General features: G+C 32.2%; 1 protein-coding gene across 2 annotated transcripts; it reads right to left on the bottom strand.

Moving 5' to 3' along the window:
- Window positions 1-11,428: 11,428 nt before the first annotated feature.
- LOC110803466 (probable caffeoyl-CoA O-methyltransferase At4g26220) lies at window positions 11,429-19,364 on the bottom strand. 2 transcript variants are annotated; one of them, XM_022008978.2, is made up of 6 exons: window positions 19,228-19,364; window positions 17,011-17,116; window positions 16,474-16,556; window positions 13,154-13,298; window positions 12,920-13,051; window positions 11,429-11,866 (listed from the first exon to the last, which is right to left on the bottom strand). In XM_022008978.2, the coding sequence occupies exons 2-6, from the start codon at window positions 17,074-17,076 to the stop codon at window positions 11,573-11,575; spliced, it is 720 nt and encodes a 239-aa protein (XP_021864670.2). In that variant the 5' UTR covers window positions 17,077-17,116; window positions 19,228-19,364; the 3' UTR covers window positions 11,429-11,572. The 2 variants fall into 2 exon arrangements, with proteins under 2 accessions (XP_021864670.2, XP_021864671.2); XM_022008979.2 differs by having other exon boundaries at window positions 17,011-17,078; window positions 19,228-19,317.
- Between the last annotated feature and the right edge of the window lie 2,113 nt (window positions 19,365-21,477).

The raw sequence follows: 21,477 nt of genomic DNA, 5'->3' as shown, positions 1-21,477 counted from the left end.
TTCAGAGTTCAACTGATCAAATAAACAGATAATCATAGCCTATGATTCATCCGAGCACGGCCATGCATTTTACAGTTTCTAGCTCTCCGAGTGGCCTTGTACAACTTTTAAGCATCTCATCCCGATTTATGGGAGGACAATCCCAATCTTGCGATCTTGAGATTAGACTTCGTTTGATAGGTGATTACCTGAGCGTTGCCTTTATAGCCTCCTTTTACGGTGCGACGGTTGGTCAACGTCAAAGTAAGCAGGAGGTAATCTCAAATCACTCAGGTATTGAGGATTTAGTGTCTAATAATTTTAATGAAATTTACTTATGACAGATTTTCATCTCTTACAGTAAAGTTTCATAGGCCTGTCCGATACTAGTCTTCCCAAAGTAAGTATCTGTGCAAATGATTATGACATTGCCATGTCCACATAGTTCAAGAAACAGAACTACTAGTCATCTTGCATTCTAGTCGTCTAACGTTTTCTATGCGTCCATCTTTATAGAAAACTCCGACCAGGGACCATTTTCAACTTTTGACATTCAAGTTCACTTGATAGACATTTCTTAGTCACGGGACTGGTCCTGACAGTCTATCTTGAATATTTCGTCAAATTGAAGGGACTCATCATTTAATACTAAACCAAGATTAAATGGAATATGAAAATACATTTCATATATGATAAATGTTCAACCCCAATGTTTTACAACCATGGGCCTCAAACCTATCTTTAAAACAGTTCATGGAATTCAAAGCTATGCTTGATTTCCAGTGCTACAATGTGAGTGTTGCTTCTCACTTGTTGCATAGGTTTAGTTATCATGCTTTGCCAATCTTAATATCCTTTTCATCGAATTTTTCTTCGAGATAGGATGATAAGATCTTTTGAGTTTGTTTATTATGTGATCTAGTCTTTCTTACTTCGATAGTGGTTCTACACATTTTGCAATGAAGAACCATCAAGTCAGCAGACATGTGATCCATCCAGGTTCAGTGAAGAACTCTTTAACGTAAACAACCCTGTTTTATTGCTTCTTAGGAAATAATTACTTTTACTTCAACTGTTTAGGTTGCTAGTGATGCTTTGTTTGGATTTACTTATCCAAGCAGTTCACAGATATGTGGAAGACTTTCCAGCTGTATCTTAGAACATAGAAATTAATATTTAATTTCCCACGCAACAACTCATGGTCTCCAACCCATGTTGCCATTTTCAAAACACGGTGCTCTATAGCTCGTCCTTGCCAATGGTTAACTCCAAAGGAATCTTGCTTGATCCTTTGCTAGTGTTTATGCGTGTAGCATCAATATTTAGCATATATTTATTTCCTTGAGTCAAGAACTTTTCCTATGTACCTTTTCAAGTACCATAAGTTTTTCTTGATCTCAATCTAGTTGATCTTCACTTAGATCAATAGAGATTGGTATATGTTCTTCATGCCTAAAGTCATACGATACGTTTTTGGCGATCCTCATATTATATCATACATGATAAATTCTTTTGCAGAATCATTCCCAATTGAATTCTATTCATGTAGCTTTAGCTCATCTAGTTTCAGTAGATACTAAATCCAGCTAAATTCTTTGACATATAATATAGGTTAAGAATCTTACTTAGATCCTTTGATGTTTAACTTAGTAAATGCTTATACATAGTTCAAACATCTTTTACTTAGATTTATTCATATGGGTCGAATATCTCCAATGGAGTCTTTCGTGTTTGATTTAGTAAATGCCATTACTTAATCCAAAACAATATTATAAGATCTTTGTGAATGGATCTTAATACCCAGTATGCACTAAGTTTCGCCTTGGTCCATCATTGATGAATAATTTTCAAATCTAAGTCATTAGCATTATTTCACAATAGAGAGATATGTGTATGATACACATAGGACCAATTAAGTTTTTATGTACTCCCACTAAACTTCTTATATATCTATAAGAATCATGTACATTTTATGAAACTAAAATACTTATTAGCTTCACTAAAATACAGTTCCAATTCCCAGTTGCTTGCTTAAATCTGTACTTAGGTTTTATAAGCTAGCTTTCATTTTCAAGCATTTATTGGGATCCACAAATCCTATGACATACCATGTACATAGTTTATTCCAACATTTGATTGAGGAATACGTTTTGTCATCCAATTGTCATATGTACCAATATGCAATTATTGCTTGATTTATAGACTTGAGCATTACGATTATGCATGAGGTTTCAACACAATCCATGCCATGAATTTTCTTGTAACCTTTAGAAGCTAAGCTTTGTGTTGTGAACACATTTCCATGTTTGATGGTTTTTATCCTTAAAACCAATTTGCAACCAATAGGTGTAAACTATTCTTACAAATCAACAAAAAATTCAATTTTGTCATCAAAACATTGATTATGTTTTATGGCCTTTAACCATCTAAAACATTGAGTCAATATATGGCCTCTAACCATTTTAGGGAATCTGGGTTTCATCATAGCTTTCTTAGAAGTCACAAACTCATTAATCTACGCGATAATAGTTTGACTGCAAGTTGTAGGTTTCTTCACTATCTAATTGAAGAATCTCATAGCTTCAGTGACCTGAACTCCATGATTCTTCACTATCTAATAGAAGAATCTCATAGTTTCAGTGACTTTAACTCTATGCCTACTTGGGTATGGAACATCAAACAATAGAATATCAATAGCCACTTGAAAGTCCTTTGAATATTCTGTTCTCCTTGAAGCACTTGTAAAGTCTTCTAAGAGATGTCTATTCTTTAAAAGCCACTTCTAAAGTCCTTAAAGAATACGTGTTCGGATTTTCTAAAGAACTTCGAAAAGCCTCCGGAATGTCCGTTTATGTTTGTTGTCTTAGGTTATGATACATATGAATAAACATAAATCATGCGGAAAAATCATAAAGCCAGGAAACATATTATTTACACATAATCATTTAGCATAATTCAGATGCATACACTTTGTAGCGTGCCCTCCCTAGCTGCGCCCGAACCGAAAAAGAACAAGCCTTTAGGACTCCAAGTGTCGTCCCTCCGTAGATAATCCATAGCACGTCCGGATCCGCCTTAAGCTTGACCAACTAGAATCGCCCTTAAGATTACTAGGATTTTCGGCTATTTGGGATGCAAGTGTTTGGCTGATTTTTGCTTTAAAATCTTACCTTTGAATATTTCAAAATCGTCTGTTAAATATGTGACCCTAGGCCTATATTTATAGAGTTTATGGAAAGGAATTATAATCCTACTAGGATATGAATTTATTAATTAGAATTCTAATAGAACTCTAAATAATAAATTTAATCTTTTAGGATTAGGATTTAATCAATGCACGAATTCCGATAGGATTAGGATTCGTTACGAACACGAGTGTTGCACGACCACGAGGAACGCACACACCCGCGCAGGCCTTGCGGCCCACACGAGCAGGCGCTGCCTCGCAGCCCACGAGCATAAGCCCGCGCGCGCCTATGGCCTTGCTGGGCCTGGCGTGGCTGTGGCAGCTCAGTGTTTGGGCGCTTGGCTCGCTGGGCGCGGGCCTGGCTTCGTGCCGGGCCTTCGTCTAGCAAGCCTCGTCCGATGCTAATTTGTACGATGCGCTTCCGATTAAATTCCCGATTCCGGAATTTATTTCCGATACGAACAATATTAAATATTTCCGATTCCGGAATTAATTTCCGTTTCGAAAAAAATATTTAATATTTCCGTTTCCGGAATTATTTTCCGATTCCGATAATATTTCCAATTCTGACAATATTTCCGTTTCCGGCAATATTTCCGATTCCGGCAATATTTCCATTTCCATTAATATTTTCCGATACGTACCATGTTTCCGTTTCCGGCAACATCTACGACTTGGATAATATTTATATTTCCGATACGATCCATATTTCCGTTTCCGGCAATATCATCGTTTCCGGGGTATTCATTTGCTTGCTTTTGACGATCTTAGCTCCCACTGAAACCGAGATCCGTCGATTCCGAATATCCATAGATGGAGTATTTAATGCCATTAAATACTTGATCCGTTTACGTACTATTTGTGTGACCCTACGGGTTCAGTCAAGAGTAAGCTGTGGATTAATATTATTAATTCGACTTGAACTGAAGCGGTCTCTAGCTAGGCATTCAGCTCACTTGATCTCACTGAATTATTAACTTGTTAATTAATACTGAACCGCATTTATTAGACTTATCATTTAATGCAAACTTGGACCAAGGGCATTATTTCCTTCATGTTGTTCGCCTCGAATACTTTCGAGGTCTATTTTCTCCCACTTGTCATTTTGGAAACGAATCTCCAAAAGAACATTATTTCGAGCAAACAAACATTATGTTCTCAAAAATTCGTGGTAGAAACAATACCCTTGTGTCTCATTTGAATAAATCACAATGAAACATATATCTATACTTGGGCCTTAGTTTGTTGAATGACAAACACTAAGCTCCCACTGAGTTTAGGAACTCTTTAGATATATTATGAAAAGATATTTTGAAATTACTTTTCAATAGCTTTGACGAATTTGGTTTAGTTTGGTGGTAGTTGAGCATTTTGTTTTAGAAATTATAGGAAAAGTCTTTATGATTCATCATTGATCGAATCAAGTACTAATTGACTTCGATCATTCCAACTTAGATATGCCATATCTTATGGAGCTAGATCGTGAAATTACAACACACAATCATTGATGATCATTCTTGGTATAAGTAATCATCAACATGATCTAACCTAGATCTTTATGATTTCTTGCCAAGTGGATTTTGTACTTCTGAATCTTTGAACTAGCCAAACAGATTCAAACTTATATCACATTTGAATAAATAAACCTATATTCACTCAAGTCCATGTGAAATAATAAAGTCATAAAATCTTTCTTTAGCTTTGAATTCTATTGTCTAGGCGTTCTAACAATAATTCATATCTTTTGTTACTTTCAACAAGTAAGACTAGCCTGTCTTGAATTGATCTAGAAATCAATCAACTTTCAAAAGTCCATTAAAATAGAGCTTTAGAATGTTAACTTGTTTATATGGTCTAAGCAACAATGCCAAAGATTAGTTGGAACTCAAATCAAGGGTTTGATTTGAACCTAGTAAAGTTTTTATTGTTAAAGAGTTGTTTGTTTTAATCAAGCATATTGACTCAACCTGTAAATGACCATTTCATTCAAATAAACAAACAAACATTGTTTTTGTTTTTCTTGAATGTGAGTCTTTCTGTGTTTGAAGCAGAAATTTAGGTATGTTGATTATGGAACAAAATAGCCATTAAGTTCCAGCCTTTGAAAGGACTTAAAACAAACTAGATGACCCTACAACTAATGTAGCATTGCCATGCTTCATTTCCCACTTGTAGGCCATTAGTGTAGCCTAGCTTCCATTGTTTGAGTTATTACCGAAGTAAGAACCTCAAGCGGTATATGATACCAAGGAAGTTTGATTGCTATGACACTTTTCTTTAAACATAAACTTATAGGTAGAAACGGAATCGTAAATTCCTTTCATTTGTTCCTTTGTTTTCCTATTTATTGTACCTTTTCTAATAGCCTTAAGAATTGAATTCTTTAGTGTTGACTTTCATACTTTGTTTAGACATGTCCAATGTCACTCTAACAAAGTTCTTACCATTTATGTTGAATATTCTGTTTCAACTAGATGATCTTACCAGAAGCTTCTAAAGTTCTCTAAGCATCGATCTATTCGAATGTCTAGGGACTAGACTCATTCGAGAATTAAATGGACAAAGATATTAGGTGTTAACCATTGATAAAGCTGAGCGTTTAAGCCCAATGCTTTATGATCTCAAAACTACATTGTATTTTTGAATCCACAAGCACCAATCGGTTCGCCATTCGATTTTGATATTCGAAAACAACCATAAAAGTCGCTAAAAGAAACGTACATTTTAAATTGCTCATTTTCTCTCATTTCCCTGAATCGTTCTTGGATTCACTACCAATCAAGGAAATTTACTGTTACCTTTCTAAAAGGATTTATTGCAGTAAAAGATATTTAATTATAAACAATAATTAAAACATACATTGAAGCATGCAAAGTCTAAACATTTATCATGAGTAATAACTTGAAAATTAAAGCATTCATGCAATTCAAACAAGTTATTAGCATTTTATTCGATTTTATTATTCCGGCAGGTGTGAATAAAATGATTCCAAGACCCTAAAACCATTGAAGAATTAAGCACATTATGTATTTTGACTCAATTCTAAAACATTTTAGGTAAGCAAAAGCCTTTTGCTAATAGTCTAGAAACTACTCTTGGTTGATAGGTACGTCTAAGAACTTATTAGGTAAACCTATCGATTTTGCCACGACATAAAAGGAATCCTTACTTATATCGTTGAGTTTCACCAAAACTAACATGTACTCACAATTATTTGTGTACCTTACACCTTTAGTATCGATAAGTAACACCTCGCTATGGCGGAAAACTATTACTAAGATCGATGTAAAGGATATCCAAGTAAGTGTTATTTTGGCATGGCACCTTTTAACTCAATTTTTTTTAAGTTTGGAACTTAAGGCTCTTACTATGTTGATTAGATTTTAAGTGAACTAAAATCCTTAATCATGCAACATAATCAAGCTTCGACCTCATGCATATTTAAGACATTTTAAAAGCAATAAATAACTTAAAGCATGCATAAGATAAATGTGATCTAGTATGTCCCGACTTCATCTTGAAGCTTCGACTTCAAAGTTCGTCTTGAAAATGGATTGGAAACTTCGTCTTGAATTTCACCGTGAGGCGTCATTTTCTTCTACTAGGATAAGCTATAATTAAACTAATTACAACTATTTGATGGTACGCAGACCATATTTGAATTGAAAAATAAATTTGGTGCTTTAGACCAATTACATTCAAATTAATGGTACGCAGACCATATTTTCTATCCTATTTGGGCCATACTAGTCACTTCATAACCTGCAAAACAGTACATATACAATATATACCATTCATCCATTCATTATCATGAATGGCCCACATAATTGGTTAGTTAAAACACATTGTATGCATCACATAAATATTTGCAGCAATTAATTAAGGGCACCAATAATCTACCAATTATTCAGTCCTTATTAATTCTAATCAAGTTGTTTAACGTTAAAGGATTTGTAGACCTAATCAAGAGTTTATGACGAAAGTTACTCCCACTTAAACCAATAACTTTATATGCTTTACTAATTTTAAACATAAAAATGTATTTCTAGTCTAACCGGAAACATACAAGTTTAATTAAAATTTAAAGCTCATATAAAATTATAATCGAATCCATTAATTTAATTTATTTCAGTTGAATTAAACGAATTTAAATTAATTCAAGGTTTAATTTTAGTAAAATAATTAGTATAAATTAAAATTTATAGTAATTATAATAATCAAAATTAAATCCCGAGAAAACAATTTAAATTATTAATTTTAACGTTAATTAAAATTATTTCCGAACTAAAAAATTCAAATTAAAATTTAAAACGAACCAATCGGGTCAAGACAAGGCCATGGGCTTGCGCCCATAACTCGTCAAGTCCAACAAGCAACAAACCCTTGTCACTCGATTGATCGTACCGCAAAGCCCAAGCAACAACACACCAATGCGTCAGGCCCAGCGAGCCACGCTTGCGCGTAGCCCACTCGCCCATCGCCTTGGCGCGCTGCTGGGCAACGCTCGCTGGACAGGCCAGCCAACGCTGTCAGCGTGCACGTTGTGCTGCGCTTGTCGCTGCCTTGGCTACTGCCTTGGCGTGCTGCTGAGCGAGGCAACGCATGTGTGGTGCAGCATCCATCGCTTCCCACACGTGCTTGCCTTGCTCACTGCACTTGCTCGCCCGTTGCCCCATCGCCCACACGCGTAGCACACGCCCCTTAGGCGCATAGCCTTGCGCATGCCACGCTCGTTGCTCGCTGCATTCGTACCGCACGGGCGACGAGCTCCCTTGCTCGTCGTCTCGTGCCGACACTATACAACACCCCTTAAGGGTAACACGTAGCTTCCATTGCTTTGTGCATGCAACATTTATGGGCGTATTCATAAAAAATTAAAATTTTTAATTTAAAATTAATGACAAATTAATAAAACATATTAATTTCATAATTTTAGGGGGAAAAATCGAAAATTTATTAATCATTTAATTTCCGATTAACATGGATTCAAATCTAGGTTATAAAAATTAAAAATTTAACATAAATTAACAATTTTTATGGTGGATTTTAATCATGGATACCTAATTAAATTATTAATTAATTATGAAAAATAAATCAATTCTAAATTATTCGAATTTCAACAAATTAATCATAATTGCAAATTAGGTTGTATAATTAACAAGTCTAGGCATTCATAATTGTTAAACATATACTGTAGGTCAATCAAAAACTCAAGATTTATCAACAAGAATCGCAAATACTTAATTTAACATTTTAAATTTACAAACTTTTGCGTTCGAAAAACTAAAACCTTCGAAAAGTCATAGTTAGGCTTCAAATATAGGAATTCTGGGTTCGGCCAAAAAATACTTTTTTTTGTCAAAATTTTAGAATGCCTTTTACATGCGAAATTGACACAAAAATCACTCGATTTAGATGAGTAACGAAGAAACTGCCGAAAAACTGCGTACATATAATCACCCCTTTAATTCTTTGCAAATTTGTAAAATTTAACCATGTTCATGCAATTTAGATTATGAAAATAATAAGAGGCTCTGACACCACTGTTAGGTTATGATACATATGAATAAACATAAATCATGCGGAAAAACCATAAAGCCAGGAAACATATTATTTACACATAATCATTTAGCATAATTCAGATGCATACACTTTGTAGCGTGCCCTCCCTAGCTGCGCCCGAACCGAACAAGAACAAGTCTTTAGGACTCCAAGTGTCGTCCCTCCGTAGATAGTCCACAGCACGTCCGGATCCGCCTTAAGCTTGACCAACTAGAATCGCCCTTAAGGTTACTAGGATTTTCGGCTATTTGGGTTGCAAGTGTTTGGCTGATTTTTGCTTGAAAATCTTATCTTTTGAATACTTCAAATCTCGATGTAAATATGTGACCCTAGGCACCTATTTATAGAGTTTATGGAAAGGAATTATAATCCTACTAGGATATGGATTTATTAATTAGAATCCTATTAGAACTCTAAATAATAAATTTAATCTTTTAGAATTAGGATTTAATCAATGCACGAATTCCAATAGGATTAGGATTCGTTACGAACACGAGTGTTGCACGACCACGAGGAACACACGCACCCGCGCAGGCCTTGCGGCCCACACGAGCAGGCGCTGCCTCGCATCCCACGAGCATAAGCCCGCGCGCGCCTATGGCCTTGCTGGGCCTGGCCTTGCGCTGGGCCTGGCGAGGCTGTAGCAGCTCCGTGTTTGGGCGCTTGGCTTGTTGGGCTCGGGCCTGGCTTCGTTTTGGGCCTTCGTCTAGTAAGCCTCGTCCGATGCTAATTCGTACGATGCGCTTCCGATTAAATTCCCGGTTCCGGAATTCATTTCCGATACGAACAATATTTAATATTTCCGATTCCGGAATTAATTTTCGTTTCGAACAAATATTTAATATTTCCGTTTCCAGAATTATTTTCCGATTCAGATAATATTTCCGATTCTGACAATATTTCCGTTTCCGGCAATATTTCCGTTTCCGGCAATATTTCCGATTCCGGCAATATTTCCATTTCCATTAATATTTTCCGATACGTACCATGTTTCCGTTACCGGCAACATCTAGGACTTGGATAATATTTATATTTCCGATACGATCCATATTTCCGTTTCCGGCAATATCATCATTTCCGGAGTATTCATTTGCTTGTCTTTGACGATCTTAGCTCCCACTGAAACCAAGATCCGTTGATTCCGAATATTCATAGATGGAGTATTTAATGACATTAAATACTTGATCCGTTTACGTACTATTTGTGTGACCCTACGGGTTCAGTCAAGAGTAAGCTGTGGATTAATATCATTAATTCCACTTGAACTGAAGCGGCCTCTAGCTAGGCATTCAGCTCACTTGATCTCACTGAATTTATTAACTTGTTAATTAATACTGAACCGCATTTATTAGACTTAATATTATATGCATACTTGGACCAAAGGCATTATTTCCTTCAATTTGCTGAATTATTAGATTGTCACGTAGGATTACTAATGTTTTCGGCCAATGAAAAATAAGATTTCTAATTTATTTTTGAATTAAAAAAATCAATTGCCACGTAGGTAATTAATTAGGTGCCACATAGATATTTTAATTACTTAATTACTAATATATACAACTCCATCTACAATCAAATACTCTAATAATTAAAAATAAATCTAAAATAAAATTCTTCCAAATTCAAACACTAATCTAAAATAAAATAAATAAGATTCAATTTAAAATCAAACATTAATCCAATATTACAGCGCCACGTAGGAAATCTAATGGTTTCTGCCAATAAAAACGTTTTACACCCAACTAAATGGAGCCTAAATGACACTGATACATACAAAATTCAATCGTTGTCAAATCTTATATATATATATATATATATATATATATATATATATATATATATATATATATATATATATATATATATATATATATATATATATATATATATATATATATATATATATATATATATATATATATATATATATATATATATATATATATATATATATATATATATAGGAGGCATATTTGCTGAAATATTAGAGCGCCACCTAGGATTACTATTGGTTTCGGCCAATGAAAAATAAGATTTCTAATTTATTTTAGAATTAAAAAAATCAAGTGCCACATAGATAATTAATTAGGTGCCACGTAGATATTTTAATTAATTAATTACAAATATATACAACTCCATCCAAAATCAAACACTTTAATAATTAAAAAATAAATCTAAAATAAAATTCATCCAAAATGAAACACTAATATAAAATAAAATTCATCCAAAATCAAACACTAATCTAAAATAAAATTCATCCAAAATCAAAAACTAAACCCAATATTAGAGCGCCACGTAGGTAATCTAATGCTTTCGGCCAATGAAAAATAATATTTTGAAATTATTTTTGAATTAAAAAGTCGAGTACCACGTAGATAAATAATTAGGCGCCACGTAGATAATTTTATTAATTAATTATTAATTATACAATTTCATCCAAAATCCAATACTCTAATAATTAAAAAAATAATCTAAAATGAAATTCTATCCAAAATAAAAAATAATCTAATCTAATATATAAATATAGTAGTTGGTATACATAAAAGTTTTATTTTAACTTAACAATTTATTAGAATGCTAAAATCTAGTATGTAGTATCATTGAAGGAAAAAGATTGTGTGTTTATTCTCATTGATGAAAAATATATAGCGTGCAAAAGTGAAGTAATTAAGGTAAACTGCAACTAACAGGAAACTATCATAAACAATGTAAACTACGTCCTAGATATATTGTATCTCAGAAAAACTTTCCATAACATAATTTTCCTTATCGTAACATCTTCCTACATATAGTAGTTTATAAACAACATGACTGATACTGAAAAGGCACTGATGCACACGAGATTCAATAAACGCGCCTACATAAGAAGAAACCATTGCCTATTGGTAAATGACATATTTGCACTTGAGGGTCTTGTGACATTTCCTTGATGAAGTTGTGGCATTGTTGCCTAAGAAGTCTCTTGTTTTCTGGCACATCTTGCTCTTGTTTAACTACATACCCTTCACAAAGGGTGTTACTAAAGTAAATCAACCCTCCAATCTTCACCAACTTCACTAACCTCTTGTAGTAGTTTGTGTAATTATTAGTGTCAATCTCATTAACGAATGCAAAATCGAAACTTCCCATGTTCAATTTCTGCGTAGGATCAAACACGTACATACATACGTTACAGTCTTACAGACAATTAATCTCCGTGCTAAAAATAGACCTTCCGTCCAAAAAATAGTCATCTAATTTACTATATATATTAAAAACGAAGTATAGTGAAAGATGAGAGTGAGACATTGTGACTAGACCTGTCAAAAATGAACTCGACTCGAACCTGAACTGGTTTTTTGGGTTTGAGCACGATTTTCCAACCCAAAACCCAAATAAACACGAACTCGTACAACCGTAATATTGCGGGTCGGATTAGGGTTGAACCTCATGGGAAAAAAAACTGCAGTTATAAAATAAGGAAATCCTAACTTTCCCCACAATTTATCTACTATATTTCTCATTTATACCCACCGCCACAGTATTTTTCAAGCCTCATTTAAAAATGGTCTAGCATTCGAAAAACATTAGAAAGCAATTTGTATTAAACTGAGACTATTAAGTTTGTGTTATTATATTGAACATTGAAAAATAGTGGATTTTATCATTTTGTTGATTAAACTATGTTGCTAATATGATTCACTACAAAAATTATACCATTAACGACTGGAAATCTCGTCGCTAAAGGCCAATAATTGTTGATTTAACGACGGGATTTCCTGTCGCGAACCTGTCATAAAAAGGGGCCGTCAATAATGAAAAATTTCATCGTTAACCTGTCGTAAAAGACATTTGCGACGGTTGTTCCCGTCTTTGTTTGATTGTTATCCCCGTCGCAAAAGGCTTTTGCGACGGGATTTTTGACCCTTCGCTATTAGGTTGTCATTAAAGATAGAAATTCTTGTAGTGATTGATATATCCATATAAAAATTAACAAAAATACTCAATTATTATGAAAAATAGAAAAATAAAAAAGTTGATGAAAAGGCGTCATAAACCCCTATTAGGACCTTAACCCGACCTGAAACCGCATACGTTCAAATTTCAACCCGTATTTAACACAACCGACCCGTTTTCAACCCTAACTCGTATTTGCGCAACTCAAACCCGGCCCACCTGTCCCATTTGACAGGCCTAATTGTGACAACTTACATCTTTGGCAAATTGATCTAGAACGGGAAGAGCTTCCGAGTCAATGAAGTTGATTTTATGATCAACACCTGCTTTCTTGATGATTGGTAAACCAATTTCAAATGATTTTTGGTCTGGACTTATGGCTAGAATCTGCATTTTATATATTAACCATTAATTAATCAGATTGTAAATTATATGAAATTGACGTTTAATTGGGATGTAATTAACGTAAAACCCTAGCTAGTTAATTACCTCCCCATCTTTAGGAATAGTGAGAGCTGTTAAAAGTGTAGAATATCCGGTAGAAACTCCAATTTCAATGACCATGTTTGCATTCCCTAGCTTTAAGAGCATGCCCATCAATTGTCCAGCAATTGGGCATGTAACAACTGTCTTTCTGAAATGAATCCAATAAAATCGAAATTCCATTGTTATAACCGAAGCAAGAAAAACAATAAATTAAGAACGTATGTGGTTCACTAATAATGTGTTAGGTACGTCCACATGCCACTACGATAAATTGTACCATTAACGACGAGAAATACCGTCGCTAAAGGCCAATAATCGTTGATTAACGACGGGATTTCCTGTCGTGAACCCGTCATAGAAGGGGGCTGCGTTAATGGAGAATCTCGTCGTTAACCCGTCGTAAAAGAAATTTGTGGCGGTTGCTCCCATCTTTGTTTGGTTGTTATCCCCGTCGCAAAAAACTTTTGCGGTGGGATTTTTGAACCGTCGTTGTTAAGTTGTCATTAAAGATACAAATTCTTGTAGAGTGCATATATAGATTTAATGTGGTCGCTAATCTATCTATATCTATTATCTATACTAAAAGAGAAGTTCTTCTCTCCTCCACTGTCCACGTGTCACTCCTAGAATTAATGTCCATAACTTTTAAATTTTAAATTATTTAATTTCTAAAAGTAATTACTTAATAGTAACCCGTATAATTCCATAATATTCTATATTTAGAGCTCAATAAATATTCCATATACACTTTAATTTTAGTAACCTATATCTAGAGGGTATTTCAGTTTTGTATATTGAAATAATTTATTTTTGTAGTACGTGTTCCAAATTTTAGTACGTTTAACTAAAACGTACAAACAATTAGAACCGTGAAAAATTCAATCTCTTTTATTAACATAGAATAATAAGGAAAATAACTAATTTAAAAGGCACACGACTAGGTAACCATTCAATCTCTTCATAAGAGAAAACAATCAAAATTCATTAGCTGTCAAAAATGTGGTGCAACAAACATCTTCTTTTACTAACATGAATAATAAAGAAAATAACTATTTAAGAGGTACACGTACATGAGTGTGTTCCGGGATGAAAATTAAAAAGAAGCTAATAAAATAGGTTGGATGAAAAATTGAGGGTGTTCTAAAAATTAAATAGGAGAATTCAATAATTTAAGATGGCAAGAAAACTTTATATTTCGTAGATGATAAAAGATATATAAGGGATATTGTAGTTTTTAACTTGATATAATATTATGCACAATATCCTTTGATAATTTTTCAAATATACTTCATAAAAAATAGGAAAGACAAATTAGCATACTCTGCATTTCCATTTTGGTAAAAATGAACTAAATAAAATAAGTAGTGCAATAAAATTTTTTGTTTGTCTATTAATTTCTAGAAAAATATAATTTTTTCCAATCGCACCTAATATTTTTAACATAGTTATGTAGTCTCTCTAACCGTAATGTAGTCCACTTTTATTTCTAAAATTTAATATTTATTAAACGTGTCAACTATGAATATATCATGATTAATTAGGTTAAAGTTAATTTAGAATTGACGACTATTTAGGAAAGAGATTCTTTAAAGTAAGCATCGCTTTGAATTAGGAAGCAGTTAAAACCTTTTTAAATATCCTAGCTATAATTAAGACTGGTAATATCAGAGTTTCAAATATTATTTCAACCTTAATTAAGTACTGTGTAATTTATTAGTATAAAATAAGACTCAAGTTACAAACTTGCACACACATGATTAATAAAGATACATATCAAGATGGTTACTCGGGCAGGTAAAGTGGGTAGTGAAGCGGGTAAGGTGAGTCATTACACTAGGCGCGTTTGTATACCTAGGTGGATGGTGTGATATATAAACTTTTAGATTTTGCTTCCATCATAGGTAATGAGCGGGGATTGACATGCTATATCTACAGTTCATTACAACAACAAAGTCTTAGTCCCAAAAGGCTAATATCAACCGTCGTAAGGAAATGGCGTGAAACACGAAACATGAAAAGTAAAAAATTATGTTAAAGAGAGTAAACACGCAAATGAGACACGAAAAATAGTAAGCAAGAAAACAAGGTTAGTTTGAGTTTGTATTAAGTCCATATATTAAAAAGACATAGTATGGTTTCACGAGCGAATATATGTTATATATGGTCTCTCTATGGTAATACTTGAAAGGATGAAATCATTGAAAAATTATTTTATAACCTACATATAGTCCTTATTTTTATACTTATTGTTTTATTATGATATTTGTGAAAAAATAGACCGTCTTCTCGACATAATTTCCATTCCGTACGAAAGGGTAAAATACATAGTAAGAGAATTGTAACAAGCGCAAAATACAACTTGCTCCATTCCTTAATTATTGTTTTCGTCTCTAGAACGAGTATATTAATACAATAACCAACATAAAATATACGTCTCTTCGTTCCTCAATTATTATTTGTTTTTTAATTTTTTACTTTGATATAATTCTATAATTAAAAAAAATTAAGTTAGTCAAATAAGATATTAACCCTAAAAAATACTCACAAGTCGGATATGTAATATTATAAAGGAAATAGTAATATATTAATAATTAATCTCGAAATTTAAATGGTAGCATAAATTATGATATGGTGTATGAAGGACGATGTACGTTGCAATGAGTTGTAATTATTAGAGCGTAATTTTTTTATTTCTAACTCCATTATTGTTAATATTTAATGATATGTATATTATGAAAGTTTTACTATTTCTTATAGATTTCCTAATTAGTACAAACTTAATATTTAAACTTATTAAACCGTGCAATTGCACGGCTACTATACTAGTTAACAATATATAGGTTTGTCCACATGCTAAGAAGAGGAAAACTTTATTGATCTTGAGGAATACATATTAGATAATACAACTAGGTTATTTATGACCTAAAGAGTTTATATAGTACTCTCTTGACAGATTAGGAAAAACCCAGAAAATAGATCCAAAATAGATAACCCGGTCAGCGAGATGCTCGTGCTGGAGCATTGCAGTAAGGGGATTTGACCTATTCAAGGCATATTCTAGCATCCATAATCAGGATTGTTTGGTTGACATTTAAATACATGGAAAGTGCAACGTACTACTTTCGTTTTCAGGTGGGTAAAAAACAATTTATGATAAAACAATTTTTTTCTTACACCCATCTATTTTTTTACACATTTTCTTACTTTATTTATCCATATTTTATTATATTTACCCATCTTTTAAAATAATTTTTCTTTCTTTGTCTAAATGATTGTGTAAATAATAACAGTAAAGATCATTTTAAAACGAAAGTAATACTTACGTAGTATGGTTAGAAGTTGTGGCTTCTCTCAACTCTTTCAAATATTCAGCTTCCGTTGGATATACGCTGGTCTCCAAAATATACTGCTCATCATTCATATTAATAGAACATTTTATTATTAATATTATCAACATAAATCAAAATAATTAAAGATAATTGTTTAATTACAAAATTGAAGTTTTTTAGCATAAATAAATGTAAAAAAATTGATTTTTTTTGTTTTGTTTTCCTTCGTGTTGTAATTAAAAATACTCGCTCCGTCACAGATTAGTTGTTACACTTACCTTTGCACAAAGTTTTAGGTGATAAGTGATTGTTTGGTTATCAATTGTTATTTTATTGAAAAATTAGATGTGATAAGAGTTAGTGGAGTATTTTTTTTACTTGAATGAGAGAGGGGTGAAGATAAAAAAAATTAGTGGGAAGAGAGAATCAATATAATAATCATGGTTTCATTCCTAATTTAAAAGTGTAACAACTAATCTGTGACGGGAGAAAAAGGAAAGCGTAACAACTAATATGGGACGGAGGGAGTACCTTGTATAGCTCATCACTCTGCATCACTGATTCACTTGCAATTGATGATTGTTCCTTGGATGCCATAGCTATTTTATACACGAAATTTCACGGTGTTTTAGAGCATCTATAATGGTAAGTCAATTTGACAATTAGCTTGTTATGCCACATAAGATTTCAAGCTATTTCATTGTCTAGCTAGTTTGTGCTCCAATGGCTAGGAAATAGCTTGATATTTAAATTGGTCTCACTTGTCCCACTTGTCAATTAATAATTTGATAATTTTTAGAAGCTAGTTGTCAAGCAAATTATCTTGTTTAAGCTAATTTGCTTGACCAAGCTAATTTATTACTTTCACTACAATGGTGTAGCTACTAGCTTGAAAATTTAATAAATTTCAAGCTAGTCCCTAGCTACAACCATTGGAGATGCTCTTAGAACCTCTGATAATTAAGTTTTGTCAACAAAAAAATCGATGAAAACTATAGCACGTACCCTATACGAATTAATATTAGAAAAATTTATATAAGACTGTCTTATGCAGAAGATCAACTTTTTACTAAATAATTACTCAATGTGATCAAATTGTATTTTCTACTATTATTAGTTATACTAGATTTTAGTCCGTGCGATGCACGATTTCTATTAAATTGTTACGTTAAAATAAAACTCCTATATATATATATATATATATATATATATATATATATATATATATATATATATATATATATATATATATATATATATATATATATATATATATATATATATATATATATATATATATATATATATATATATATATATATATCAATTGCTATATTTTATATATTAGATTAGATTGGTTTTTTTTATTTTGGATTGAATTTCATTTTGATTTTTTATAATTATTATAGTGTTTGATTTTGGATGAACTTGTATATATGAAATATTAATAATTAATTAATAAAAATATCTACGTGGCACCTATTATTTATCTACGTGGGATTCGACTTTTTAATTCAAAAATAATTTTAAAGTCTTATTTTTCATTGGCCGAAACCATTAGATTTCCTATGTGGCGCTCTTATTGGATTAATGTTTGATTTTAGATTGAATTTGATTTTAGATTAGTGTATGATTTTGGATGAATTTTATTTTAGATTTATTTTTTAATTATTAGAGCGTTTGATTTTGGATGGAATTGTATATATTAGTAATTAATTAATTAATTTAAATATCTACGTGGCACCTAATTAATTATCTACGTGGCACTCGATTTTTTTAATTCAAAAATAAATTAGAAATTAATAAAAATATCTACGTGGCACCTAATTATTTATCTACGTGGCATTCGACTTTTTAATTCAAAAATAATTTTGAAGTCTTATTTTTCATTGGCCGAAACCATTAGATTTCCTACGTGGCGCTCTAATATTGGATTAATGTTTGATTTTAGATTGAATTTTATTTTAGATTAGTGTATGATTTTGGATGAATTTTATTTTAGATTTGTTTTTTAATTATTAGAGCGTTTGATTTTGGATGGAATTGTATATATTAGTAATTAATTAATTAATTTAAATATCTACGTGGCACCTAATTAATTTTCTACGTGGCACTCGATTTTTTTAATTCAAAAATAAATTAGAAATCTTATTTTTCATTGGCCGAAACCATTAGTAATCCTAGGTGGCGCTCTAATCTTTCAGCAAATATGCCTCCTTTATATATGTATATTAGATTCTACAATAAATTAAATAGGTATACTTAATTTTTAATCAAATAGTTATATTTTCTAGTCAAATAGTTATTTTTTTTAATGGTAATTAACATCAACGGTTTTTACGCATATGCTATAACATACTCTACAACTATAAAAGTTAGGAAAAGAATTAGAAAGCAACAATAATTTAACAAACTTTTAGTAGTAAATTTATGAACAACTTCGTATTTAATTTTAGAACCATCGTTATAGCTAGGCTTATTCGATCATGAATTCATGATAATATTGTAAGAGACTAAGAGTGGCTACACCATGTTTTGTTGTTTAATTTCTTTTCTTGACAAAAAGTGAAATAGTTATAATAAATTTCACGGTATTTTAGAACCTCTTATAAGAAATTACACAAAAAATTAAAAGTACTAAAATGTTAACAAGAAAATAGATGAATATTACTAAGAATTAACTTGAATAAATTAAATTAATCCCCTCAAAAGAAAAACTTGAATAAACTAATTTAAAAGAGATCATACCTCTTGGAGTCTTGGTAGATATAGATTAATCGATGATTCCCTTGTTGAAGAAGAAATATTATGTGGTACATTTATACACTTAATTTCTGGATTAGCTCATGTCAAAACAAAAAAATAGTAAAGATCCTAAATTGAACTTTTAAACAAGTCAAACAAATGAACAAGATATTCAAAGTCAACGCTTGTTTTATATTATAACCCCATCTTGACCGGGCCATATAATGACTTGGAAAAGTTCTCTCTAATAAGGAGTGTATTTTATTTTTATTTTATTTATTTTTTTTTGTGTGTACCATCTGGCTCATCTTTAGGGCTAAATTGGATTCGGAACGAGTTCTGGGTGGATAGTTTTCAGTCCCCTCCCAATTGTTGTTACGGATGATCGAACACGGGATCCTCCCTATCAAGCTCAGCCTTAATCACCACTGAACCAACAGACAATTGGTTAATACGGAGTATCTTTGATTGTATGTTTCAAATTTTCTCAAGAAAAATATACAAATTTTTTTTGGTTGTGGAGAGAGCCATAAAATGATATAAAGGCGACAAATGGTATAGATGGGATTCGATCTCATGTCTTGGATACGGGATACCGTCCCTTAAGACTTTACCAACTAAACTAATTGACATCCACATAATTCTGTAAGTTGCATTCATTCATGAAATATTTAGTAAACTAGTTGTTGGACCGTGCGCTAGCGCGCACGATCCCCCAAACTATAAAAAAATTATTTTGTAGAATTGTTTCGTAAAGTGACATTTACAAATTTATGGCGAACGCTAGGAAAATAAAGATAAAGCTCGATTTGCTCGTAATTAATAATATGCGATTATATATACGTTTACAAGAGGTGTCATTGATATTTTAACATTCCACATGCAACATTAAGCTCTCTAAAATCATTATTGTAGCATTCCACATGAAACATTAGTAACGTACTTAGGTCGAAAATGGAAGAGGAGCATCTTAGAGAAAGCAAAGGCAAAAGGAAGTGTGAAAATAGACATTACACTATTGATAAGAGTAAGACAAAAAAAAAAAACAAAGAAGGAAATTAGGGGTATGTAGATAATTGCATTATTGGGTGAATAGTAATAGAAGTTCAAGGCTTTATAAGTATTATGATTAATCGTTGCAATTTTAACAAGCTCGAGAGACAAGAAAACTATTTACTTTCAGTCCGATCCATAAAAAATTAACCATCTAACTCTGTTTAATCTAAATATAAGATGTTCTACTCGACTAATTGTGATATTTAATCTGTTCCGCAAATATCGCATCATTTTAACTTTTACACTATTTACATCGTACCTTTGACTATCTTTTGTAATATTTACGTCGGGAAATATATATAATCATGTAGGATCTTAATTGTTAGATTCATATTGATATACTTTCTAAATGTCAATTATTATTATTTTAATTTTTCCTCATGCATACTTCCAGAGATTAAGTGACAAAGTCATATATTTAAGGAATGATAGAAGAATATGTTTATACGACAACCCATGCACATATGTCAAATAGACTTATTTCCTTTCTATTCATCTTATTTTCATTTTTTACAAAACTTGTAAGTTGTAACCTCTCACTCTCTCAGTTATAAGGTTGAGTTGCCTAGCTACTATCTCCATCAAGCTTGAATGATGTTTGCTTATTAGCCGAATACACAGTATTCCTACTTTCTCCATAATCCATCTACAATTCATAACAACGAACATAAGTTGGTGGAGAACACTATAAGAATATGTATTTTTAACGACAACCTAACAACCAAACAAGACGGGAACAATCGTCGCAGGATGTCTTTTACGACGGATTAACGACGAGATTTTCCATTAACGATGGCCCACTTTTATGACGGGTTCGCGACAAGAAATCTCGTCATTAATCAACGATTATTGACCTTTAACGACGGGATTTCCCGTCGTTAATGGTACAGTTTTTTGCAGTGGAACTCACCTTACAGAGTCGAGTCTCATCAGCTATGCAATACTTGAGAGTGGCTCAAACATAAACCTATATAACTAGGATGATTAATCTATAATAGATGTTGTTTAGTAGAGTCGCTTTTTCTTATCAAATTAAAAAACATACGATTCATAACGTTTATTCAAATGTGGCGGGCTCGTAGTCAACGTAGGCCAAACATAAAAATTTGCTTCGTAAAATACATCTCTCTTACTTCCACGGTTCCACACCTAAACATAAAATACTAAATGTACTTTATTCTATAAAAAAATAAAATG

Source organism: Spinacia oleracea, chromosome 2 (assembly GCF_020520425.1).
Source record: "Spinacia oleracea cultivar Varoflay chromosome 2, BTI_SOV_V1, whole genome shotgun sequence".
NCBI classification, from domain to species: Eukaryota; Viridiplantae; Streptophyta; class Magnoliopsida; order Caryophyllales; family Amaranthaceae; genus Spinacia; species Spinacia oleracea.
This window is presented reverse-complemented; position numbering and strand designations above follow the sequence as displayed.